The sequence below is a fragment of the Portunus trituberculatus genome, chromosome 39, assembly GCF_017591435.1.
Source record: "Portunus trituberculatus isolate SZX2019 chromosome 39, ASM1759143v1, whole genome shotgun sequence".
Classification (NCBI taxonomy): Eukaryota; Metazoa; Arthropoda; class Malacostraca; order Decapoda; family Portunidae; genus Portunus; species Portunus trituberculatus.
In genome coordinates, this window is record NC_059293.1 from 19,076,295 (window position 1) to 19,087,631 (window position 11,337).

The 11,337-nt window shown below is 40.6% G+C and overlaps 1 protein-coding gene across 1 annotated transcript in view; it reads right to left on the reverse strand.

Annotated features, from left to right (window-relative positions):
* The window catches only part of LOC123515689 (putative neural-cadherin 2), a 49,733-nt gene extending 44,103 nt beyond the window's left edge, over nt 1–5,630 (reverse strand). The window contains 1 exon segment of the mRNA XM_045274514.1: nt 5,364–5,630. Coding sequence (XP_045130449.1) covers nt 5,364–5,412 — 49 coding nt within the window. The 5' untranslated portion in view covers nt 5,413–5,630.
* Between the last annotated feature and the right edge of the window lie 5,707 nt (nt 5,631–11,337).

Here is an 11,337-nt window from a genome sequence, read left to right on the forward strand (position 1 = left end):
GTTTCAAGTATGTCGTAGTGATGCCATATATCATGCAAATAAATGATGCAGTAACTCTCTCTCTCTCTCTCTCTCTCTCTCTCTCTCTCTCTCTCTCTCTCTCTCTCTCTCTCTCTCTCTCTCTCTCTCTCTCTCTCTCTCTCTCTCTCTCTCTCTCTCTCTCATATCTAATACTCGTATCTCCTCATTAAATATCCCCAAGAGTTAATAGTTATGGCATCAACTTGTCTCACCAAATCATGTCACCCGCTAAGTGTTTCCTTGCGCATTTAAAAACATCAAAATAGGTTGTAATATTTCTTCATTCTGCTGCACCGCTGAGAGTAAAGTTCTTAATAGCTAGTTCTTTTTCGTCCGAGAATGGCCATTTAAACTGGTAGAGAGCGTCGTCTTCAAGATTAGAACCTTATGAAAAATTGAATTGCCTTGCAAGGGGAGAGAGAGAGAGAGAGAGAGAGAGAGAGAGAGAGAGAGAGAGAGAGAGAGAGAGAGAGAGAGAGAGAGAGAGATTTAGCTTTTTTTTCTCTTGTATTTTAGGGTTTTCATAACTGATGGACAAATTTTTACTACTCTAATGGTAACTCAAAATTTTGCGCACCATAAACCTATTGGTGTAACTTTAACACTCTTAATAGCATGATGATTTAGAGAGGTAGGCTGGTTTCTCTCTCTCTCTCTCTCTCTCTCTCTCTCTCTCTCTCTCTCTCTCTCTCTCTCTCTCTCTCTCTCTCTCTTTCTCTTTCTGTATACAATTTTACTGAAGCGAACACAACATTTTAGCTAAAGGGATCTCAGCTGATGACTTTCCACTTAAAATGCAAGCCCGAGATGAGATTGCGCAGCTCTGAATTACACGTAAAGATCAAGGAACACTATGGCTACATGGTTTTCGGGCTTAAGGGAGTGTGCTGGTGTATACAGACGTGCTTCCACCTTGGGTTGTAGCGTGTACTTTGCTGTGTCGCATCCATCATGTCACCGAACGACCCACTCATACCCAGAGCCACCTGCTTTTATATGTCCGTTAGTATAAGCCAGCGTTGGACGGCGGGTTCTCCATCTGGTGGCTGCTGCTCTTATGGCCTGCAGTGGTGGTCGGAGTGCAGCTGCAGGTCACAGAGGTGTTAGACAGCCTTTATGCATCACGCCGGGGAAGTCGGCCTCGTTTAGGTGGTTTTGGTGTGGAAAACTTAACCGCGGACATCGGGAGGGTGTTCAACAAAAATCATGAGGTGGATAAGCCTTCTAAATTAACTTGACTGTCGATTTTCTCCTCGCGGCTTTTCTCCCCGGTGCCGTAGTGAAGAGCGGCGCGAATCGATGGCCGCCTCACACGGTGCCACGGCCAGGCCTCTTTGGGAAAGGAATCGTCACCTGCAGGCTCGCCACTGAGTCTCCCAGGCAAGAATGCCACGCTTCCAGAACTGAATTAGGTAAAAGTAACCTTAACCAAGCAAAGTGAATTCTCTCTCTCTCTCTCTCTCTCTCTCTCTCTCTCTCTCTCTCTCTCTCTCTCTCTCTCTCTCTCTTTCAGTATGTGTGTGTGTGTGTGTGTGTGTGTGTGTGTGTGTGTGTGTGTGTGTGTGTGTGTGTGTGTGTGTGTGTGTGTGTGTGTGTATTGAAACCACTCAACTTAATATCAAAGCCACAGAGAAGCACGTCCCACTACCAACTTCCCCGCGTGGTTTTGTCAGCTTTTGCATCAGGTTTCTTCTTACCTTGCAGCGCCACCGTGCGGAAAACAACAGGTGATTGTAGCCCCTCGCTCCAGTGTGACGTACGAATATCAAATGTCGTGTTCTTCTGGGTTTTTCTGTTTTTGTTTTTCTTCCTTCGCCCTATTTTTTCTTTCCTAGTCTGATGTTCTTTTCTCCCTATATTTTTTTCTCCTCTTTTTCTCCCTTCCCACCTCGTTTGCCTTGCGCTGTGTGTGACCGTATGTATTGCGTGTGAGAGCCAGCACTTCCTCAGATCGTCAAAGTTCGAGATTTAATTCCTTCCACGTCTGGTTCACTTTCATCCAAGTTTTTTTCTTTTTTTTTGTGATCATTTCCTTTGAAAACGTTAGAAACTTAATTTTGATAACTGTTGCCTGCGTCTCTCTCTCTCTCTCTCTCTCTCTCTCTCTCTCTCTCTCTCTCTCTCTTGTTATTATTCTGCTTTGAAATATAGAAACCGTATTTGCTAGTTTATTTTCCCTGAAACTTCTATTTTCATCACATTTTTCTCTCTATCTTTTATTTTAATGACTGCATAATTTTCTGTTAAATACTTCTCCCTTTACTTCGATATATATTTCTGGTGTTTGAACGTATTTTTGCTAAACCAACACAAAATTCTCTTGCACGTACATTTTCTGCCCTTTATTTTTTATCCTTCTTTTTGTGAGGCCTGTCGCCCCCCTCCCCTCGGCACTCACTCCATCTCCAGGGCCGTATCTCCGATGATCCCAAAGATACGACCTAGACCGATTCTGAAAGGTTGTCTCTGCCCATCCATCCTCTCTCTTTTTCAGTGCTCGCCTTCCCCGCCACTCTCTTCTGCTCTTTATGCGCCTTTCCATATTCGTTTTCTTTATTTTCACTGTTGGTTATGTTTTGTCCTACTTTCCTTTCTCCTGTCATATTTCTCTTTTTACCTTCCTTTTTGTGTCTCTCTTTTATCCATCCATTCATCCTTGTGCCCTTCTTTCTTTCTACTTTCGTTTTTTTTTATCTTCACACCTTCATATGATAATGTTCTATATTCATCTATACATTGATTCAATCTTCTTTACCTTCACCTGTCGTTATCTTCATCCATCTTTTTTTTTTTTTTTTTTTTTTGCTGTCTTTTCGTTTTGTTTACAGTAAATTAATCCTATTTATGATTCCCTCTCGACTTTTATTTTGCCCATAGCGTCACATTCAGTTCTCTTTCACTATTATCCCTTCCTCCTCGCTTGGTATTTCATTCCCTCCTCCATCAGGGGCTGTCTAAAATGTCACGCAAAAATATTCAAATGATTCCGTTTTTCCTCAATTATTTCAACGTGAAAGTCTCGCAATGTAATATTTTTTCGTTTTATAATTTCGCTCACAAATGTGCTCCTGTATTTTTTTTTTTTTTCATTTTTACCGTAAATATTTTAACTACCTCTGAAATATTTGCGTAAATCTGATAAATGTCGTCATAATTATTATTACCATTGTGTGAGTGACGATTATGATTTTCCCGCGATTGTGCCTCATGAAATAGAATAATCTAGCGGATGTAAATAAATGTGATGGCCTTTGTCATTATTACCATTGCATGACAAAGGATGGGACAGGAAGTGAACGCTTTCTTTTCCTCATTAGGATTGTTTTCAAAGGCCACTGTGATTATTAATTAGACTCTCATGGCATTTTTTCTTACTTTTCTTTATCAAACTATCACCAGAATCATATAAACACGCCTTCAAATTACACTAAAATCTCGACTATTAAACGCTATGTAGATAAAGCACCGAAACCTTTAAGGATGCCGTATTAACTCCTTCAATACTGGGAAAAATTTATACCTTGAGATTTATGTACGATTGGACCATTTTATTAACATTAGTAAAAGTCTATGGAGGTCAGAAGATTAATGGCCACAGTCTTCACTATTTTAATCCCCTGCGTGAGTTTCTAAAGATGTTTAAAATCACCAAATACTAAGCAGAATGAATATAGAAATGCGTCATGGTACTGATGGGGTTAATATTACATCAGTACAGTGGAAACATGCGCGCTTTGGGATCCGAGGAGTCTCCAAGCGCACGGGTTCGAATCATGTCCATGGTCTGAGTGCAGGTTGGGCTTCCTTACTCAGGGCAACGGTGTCCTAGCGGGTGGGTTTTGAGATAGGAGGTACCCTAAAAATATCCCCTTTAGCCCATAAATTCCCGTGAAAAGCCCACATGGTATAAATAAAAAAAAAAAATCAGGTAGAATATTTGTGTAGTATGTTTTCAGTAGGAAGAGTTTACACCATGTTATTATAGTCACTTGTTACGCCTTGCTGCCATTATGATTGATTGCATTGATTCTAGATACACTTTTTTTCTGAGTGCAGTTGTGTGTCAAATAGATATACGGTGCATGTCACCAGCAGTTCTGTGTATCGGTTATCAATACAATAGATATTCGCGTCTATACTAAATATTGCGAGTATTGCTGGACAAGAGTGCCATCTGTTTGGTTACACATACACACACACACACACACACGATATACATAAAATTTTCTATACTGGTTTCACAAGAAAAGTATCATGACACTTCCGAGATAAACGTATTCATACATATCATACATATAGCTACATACATACATTCAAAAGACACATTCTATTGATCACAGCAACACGCATATACCTGATAACACACTACATACCTACAGACATACATATATACATTCGCTATTTGGAACAGTCTGGCAAAACAACCACAGGGAGAGCTTTACGGTTAGTTATCAGAGGATTAAGACATTCATTGAGGTGGACGGAGGAGATTCCTGTGTCGAGCTGCGGAGGGGGACGCTGATGAGAACAAAGGGTGGATGCTGCCGCGGGATTAGGATGTTTTTCTTCTTTTTTCAGGGATGAATGTGTCTATAAAATGAATCGTCTAAATGGTTAAAGAATGAGCCTGATGGAAAGTAGGGACACATGCATATATAATGAAGGAAGAACGAAAATGTAATAAATATAAATAGAGAAGGAAGGAAGGTAAACAGATGAGAAAAGGAATTACAGAAGAAATAAACTGTAAAGACTCGAAAAAGTAAAGAGGGGAACTTAGACAATTGTTAACCAAATTGTTAGACGTTATTTCATAGATAATTAGTGACAGACAAGGACAGATGGTAATGTATTTGCTATCCTAGGAGCTTACCTCTGAGCCAAAGGGGATCCAAACGTGGTGGAGAGAAAGGGAGAGGAAGATGAGGATAATGATGGCGATTGTGAAGAATTAAAGACGTAATGAAAAGTAGGAATCATCTAGGAAAGAAAGATTGAAAGGAGTGAAGCAGTGATGATGGGAAAAGAAGTGATCATGGAAAAAAAAATGTCTAAAAGAATGCCAAAAAATCTGATTACTCGAAGAGATTGTAAAAAGTAGTAGAGTGGATTATATTATTAAGGAGAAATGGTGTTAAAGGTGGAGGAATCATCGAGGGATGTATTAATATCAGCCTTGCGAGGATGACAAACGGTTTGGTTCACACACCAGATTTCTCAGGGGAGCAATAACTGGTACAAGGATGCTGGGTTAGAAAGAGAGAGCGAGAGAGAGAGAGAGAGAGAGAGAGAGAGAGAGAGAGAGAGAGAGAGAGAGAGAGAGAGAGAGTCTGAGTACTCACCCATCCAGGTGCTGTTGGTGATGATCTGCAGTATCCTGGCGGGGTCCATGGCGAGCGTCACAGGGACCAGCAGTCTGTACGCCTGTTTTTCTGTCTGTCTGTTCGAGATTCTGAGATCTGCAGAGGCGTGACGCGCAACACGGAGGAATTGCTTGATATCGCAAATTATGCTTTACCTTTTTCTTTATTTGGGTCTGCTCCTGAGGTTGATTTTAAAAGAGTACTATTATCTTCATTTTTATTTAGTCATTTCATCCCAAGATCCCATCCTCTAAAATCCTCAGTATTTTTCTCTTTGTGCCTGAATCAGATTTCCTTCCTTTAGAATTGTATACCATTACCATTTCTTCTTTTTCCTTTTCTTTCCCTCACAACCTTCCCTGCCCTCCTTCAATCCGCCACTCATCTCCTCCAAAGCGCCGGTCATCAATCACGGCTCTCTCACTCCCTGCGCTTTTCAGATCTTCCTTGCCCTCCGTACCCCAATCTCCGCCATCACGACCTCTTCATTTCGTATATATATATATATATATATATATATATATATATATATATATATATATATATATATATATATATATATATATATATATATATATATATATATATGTTTATATGTAGAGAGAGAGAGAGAGAGAGAGAGAGAGAGAGAGAGAGAGAGAGAGAGAGAGAGAGAGAGAGAGAGATGGCTCCCTACAATTGGATTACGTTGCAGTTAGAGAAAGGGAATGAGTTGACACTCAGGCGGTAGTAACCAGGCATGGGAAGATGAACAAACACACTCCCCCTCGTTATCAATGCGAACGCTGTGTGTGTGTGTGTGTGTGTGTGTGTGTGTGTGTGTGTGTGTGTGTGTGTGTGTGTGTGTGTGTGTGTGTGTTTGCCGTCGAGACAGATCAGCAAATATAACAACGTTGGATCTGACCCGCCGTGAGATCCCTGTTGTTACGTTTGTAGTTCGCTTGTTTTGTGAGCTCGATCTGAACACATATCGGCTCTTTGCTATGACAAAACACGTCTTCTTTATGGAAAGACTGAGATGCAGAAACGAAAATGAATAATCCAGGCATTTTTGGTATGACATTACCACTATTATTGAATTATCCAGTTATTTCATTAGAAACCCCTAAAGAGGAAAACCTAAGCCAGGTTCTATTTATTGTTGTTCACCCCGCCTCACGCCTTGCTGCTCTGACGCTTCACAGCATGATTATGGTAATTCAACCAATAAGCACACTGCTCTCCTCATGTTATTATGTTGAGTCTATTGTGCAGTGTTCAGACATCAGCATTAGGCAAGGTCTTCGTGTCATTAAGGGCGTCAGTTAATGTTGAGACATACTGTATATATCTCCTGTCCAGAAAGAAGAGGTAGATGGATGAGTTGGTCGACTGCCAGCAACTTTTCTGGGTTGGGATTCAGTCTTAGATCAAGTGAGAAGAAATCAGTGGAACCGAAATTTACCACAATCACAGTGTAAAGTCACGACACAGTAATGCGATTTACTTGTTGTAAATTCACGGAACACAGATTAAACTTCTTGTAAAGATAATGAATTTTACAAATTTACGAGATTTTGTTTTATTATGCTCTTTTAACAAGTATATTCTTATTTGTGTGGAGAGGGTTGTCCAAGAGTTGCAAACTAAGCGAAATGCCACTAAAAGAATATTATCTGGGAAATAGCGGATACTTATAAACAATAACAGTTTTAACTTGGTTCTTGTGTATATTATTTATGACACTTCTTCAAGCAAGGAGAAAGGAGGGCTGTTTTAGATTTAACACCATTCATTATCTATACCCAACATAAGATGTGTCCATTCACTTACTTCATTTGGAAGAGACAATTAAAAAAAAAAAAATAGAATGTTTGCCAGTCATCAAAAAGCCACCTAGCCACTTTTACCCCAATATGGATTTTTAACGAGTATGAATCTCGCACACCGCACCAGCAGCTATAAAAGTTAACGAGGGGGGGAACGGTGGCGACCCTGCATATATTACGTGCATGTGAACAGAGTTGTTCACTGTTGAAATCATTGCATATGGATCATTATTCTTCCAGGCAGCATATTTCCAACAGTTCACGAGGAGACCTACAACTGATACAACCTATTAAACTATCTGATATAAGCAAGTACTCATACCGTTGCTTTTCTCGTTAAACTGTTTGACACGATGATAATGATTATGTACATCAGTTGCCTGTTTTCGAGTATATGCATTTGCTAAATCTATGTATAATGCTAAACAGTGTGTGTGTGTGTGTGTGTGTGTGTGTGTGTGTGTGTGTGTGTGTGTGTGTGTGTGTGTGTGTGTAAGTGTCTCTCCTTATAATAATCTAGTGTCATTATTTTCGCCTCGTAACAATTTTGCATCGACCTGTGTTGAGCTGCGCCTCCTGTCATTTGCTCTCCTGGGAATGACGCACAACCTCAGTTGTGACTGGCGTGAGTGACCTACCCGTCGCATCTGTCTTGATGGTGCTTCACGTTCGTTCCTTTTTCATTTTTCATTTGCCTTGTTTTTTTCTTTATGCAGAAATGAGTTCATTACGAGAGGTTACTTGATTTGTTAGTTACACAGATCACATTAGCAATTCAGTTTGTTTGATATATGTCCGTTGGTTATTCCGATAGTTGTTTGGTTACTTAGTTAATTTGTGAAATACATCTTACGAGAGAGAGAGAGAGAGAGAGAGAGAGAGAGAGAGAGAGAGAGAGAGTCAAGGTCACAGAAGTCACATGTTTACCGTCCCGAGGGTAGTGTAATCAGCGGCTGTTTGTTTCATGGTTTGACGCTCCTCTGGCACCTTACTATACCGTTGCCAGAAACCCCACCTTACCGCTGCGGGTAAGCAGTCTCCTTCAGTAATGGTGCCACGCAACCAAAACAAATTTATGAAGTATATGAACATATTTATGAAATATATGAACTAATGTAAACAAAAATATTCTGTGAATAGAAAATTAAGTAAAAATGTTGAAACTTATCTGAAAATATATTTCCATATCAGGAAAGACATGAAGTAATGAAACTAAGTCTATTTTTTAGGCGTGTATAGCAAAGCAAATAGTTCATGAGCAAAAACTAAGAAAACTCGGGTTCAGTCATTCATGGGTTAAAATCAAATAAGATAAAGGAGGGGAAAATATTTGTCTGTTTTATTGTTTCCATCCTCATATCAAGACATGTTTTCCTCACGACTGACGTCTTTCTCGGTTTCTCAATGCTATTATTGTGGTACAGGAAGGCTGCACTGGTGCTTCCCTCTGTGTGTGTGTGTGTGTGTGTGTGTGTGTGTGTGTGTGTGTGTGTGTGTGTGTGTGTGTGTGTGTATGGGAGGAGGTTAATCTTTCCATATAATAAACAGAATAAGGAGTGTATATGTAATACTCGCGTTATGGTTGGTTTTGGTAGTAAAAGCCTGCATGATCTGCAGTGAATTTAAATTCCTTAACCATAGAGAAGGAAATAGGAAAGAGCAAGAATCGAGCGCTTAAGAACGGAGATTAATATTTTTCACCCTCTCTTTACGTTCCCTGAGATGTGTCTGACAACAGTTTAAGTCCTTGTGTCCTTGGGATTATTCTTGGACGACGTGTGTGGGGTGGCATGTTTGTGATAGGAGTAGTAGTAGTAGTAGTAGTAGTAGTAGTAGTAGTAGTAGTAGTAGAAGTAGTAAAAATAGTAGTAGTTTCTCTCTCTCTCTCTCTCTCTCTCTCTCTCTCTCTCTCTCTCTCTCTCTCTCCCCTAATAAAACTACCATAATCTAATCAGGCGCGTGTGTCTGCGCGTGTACTCAGAGGGAAACACAGACGAGCAGGCTGAACTGTGAGTATCGCCATGTGTCGCCGCCCAAACTTCCACTGCCTGACTTTCCTTTACTGTCCTCCCTCTCTTTCACTGGATCTGTAACCCCAACATTTCATGAATCCTCCTCTTCCCTCACCCAATACCTCCACCTGTCCCTGGCAGCTCGGAGACAAAAACACATCAAACGGCAGTTTCTGTTGTTTTATCAGGGTAGAGGAAGCAGTAAAAAGAATTGGCGATTTTTTTGGTTTTCAGTGTGTGTGTGTGTGTGTGTGTGTGTGTGTGTGTGTGTGTGTGTGTGTGTGTGTGTGTGTGTGTGTGTGTGTGTGTGTGTGTGTGTGTGTGTATCAGAGTTACATGGAAAAAGTCATGACAACCCTTTTACTCGTGTTTAAAACTGGTGCTTTTAAATGTATTTGGGAAAGTGTGTTTGATTTTCTCATTAAGCAAAAGTACTGGAGGTGAAGTGATGAGCTGCACTGGTCCTCGTTAAGCCACGGAAACTGTTGCTGCTGCAGGTTTTTGAAGTGGGAAACTGGGCTTGTAAACTAGAACCTGTTTTATTCTCGATTCCTGAGAGTACTGAATGACAAAGCATAGAAGTCAAGCTTGTGGCTTTGTGTACGTGTATGAAGCTCCTTAATTAAAGCTGAGGATAAAAATATTTATCGTGACATTTATTGTGGCGTCATATGGTAGTTGTAAAAATATGGATGTTGTAAAGTTATAGTAAGGGAGCAACTGTAATCGGAAATGTCATCAATAATCGTGGTTGTGGTGGTGGTGGTTGTGATAGTAGTGATGTTAACAGCAGCAGCAGAAATGTGTTATGTATTTATGTCTTCCACACATTCAGCTTTATTCAGCCCTTGAGTCGGGTGTAAGTAATGCAGCACTTCCTCGAACTAAACTGCAAGGCGTTGCTGTATTTCTTCTGAACTTAAAAATGTTTGCTGATGAGCGATGGTGCTGCTTCCAGGTGAGCTGCGTCCTGCAGTGGTTTCTGACGCCCTCGAGACCCGGCAAGGCGCTTCTCCATTAGGATGAGTCTGTTCTGGATTGTTAAGTCTGAATTTTAAGTGGATTCTTTTGGAGTTTCTCGTAATGCAAACGGGCGCATCCACACACCCACCCACACACTTTGTTAGTGATAGCGTTGCATTTGTATTATTCTTACTGAATTGATGCATTTTTATGGTCCAATTTTTAATGTGCATAATACTCAAGAGTCGTGATGAATGGGAAAATGTTCATTCCACACCTTAGTGAGCGTGTCGATGAGGTTAACATACACTCCTCGTGTATGTGGAGCATCACTTTTGTCACATTGCCACCATAGATTACCACCTTATATGACAACATAGTATTACAGGGTGTTCCTTCTACTTTTCGCTGAACTTAACGAGGAAGAGAATACACTTCAGTCCCTCTTTAGAAAATTAATAGAATTTAGTATTATCAAGATTTAAATATCTCCGGTTTGCAGTGAGGAGGGTACTTGACGTGATTGGATGTCCATGTGTGGCTGTGGAGCTTTGCGCCAGACCAAGAGAGACAACCACACTCGTCTTCTCAAAACAAAGATGTATCCATTCAGTTTTAAGTGTTTGTCTTTCTGTTTCGTTTTATTTCGCTTTTGTTTCAGCTTCCATCACGTGACTATATTGGAGTTTGTCACTGTTAACTTATTTCTAGTTCTCTGCAGTCATTTATTTTCCTTGTAATCTTTTTTTTTCATACCACTGAATAGTAAAAAGAATACAAAAGCACAATTGAAAATTTTTGTTCCTTATATGCCGCTTGACACCTTAGGCAAGATTTAGAAAGACAAGTGAAATGTACGGGTATTATTCCTGCTCCCACTTTGGCCTCTCAAGGAAGGCGACAACAGAGGGATAAGCAGAGCATTGCACTTTCTGATCTCTCTACCTAGTGTCTGGATTGTGAGGGATCGAGCACAGCCTCACGCTCCCCAGTCCTCCCAGTGCTTCATATTTGATTGGCAACCTTCTGTTTTCTTTAACCGGGAAGGGAGAGGCGATGTAGTTGAGGGAAACAATTGAAGCGAGAACTAGAAAGGAGCGAGAGAGATGAGAGGCATTGCGAAAGTGATGGAGAGGTTGGTTGGATGAAAGGTCTGATTCCAGCTAATGC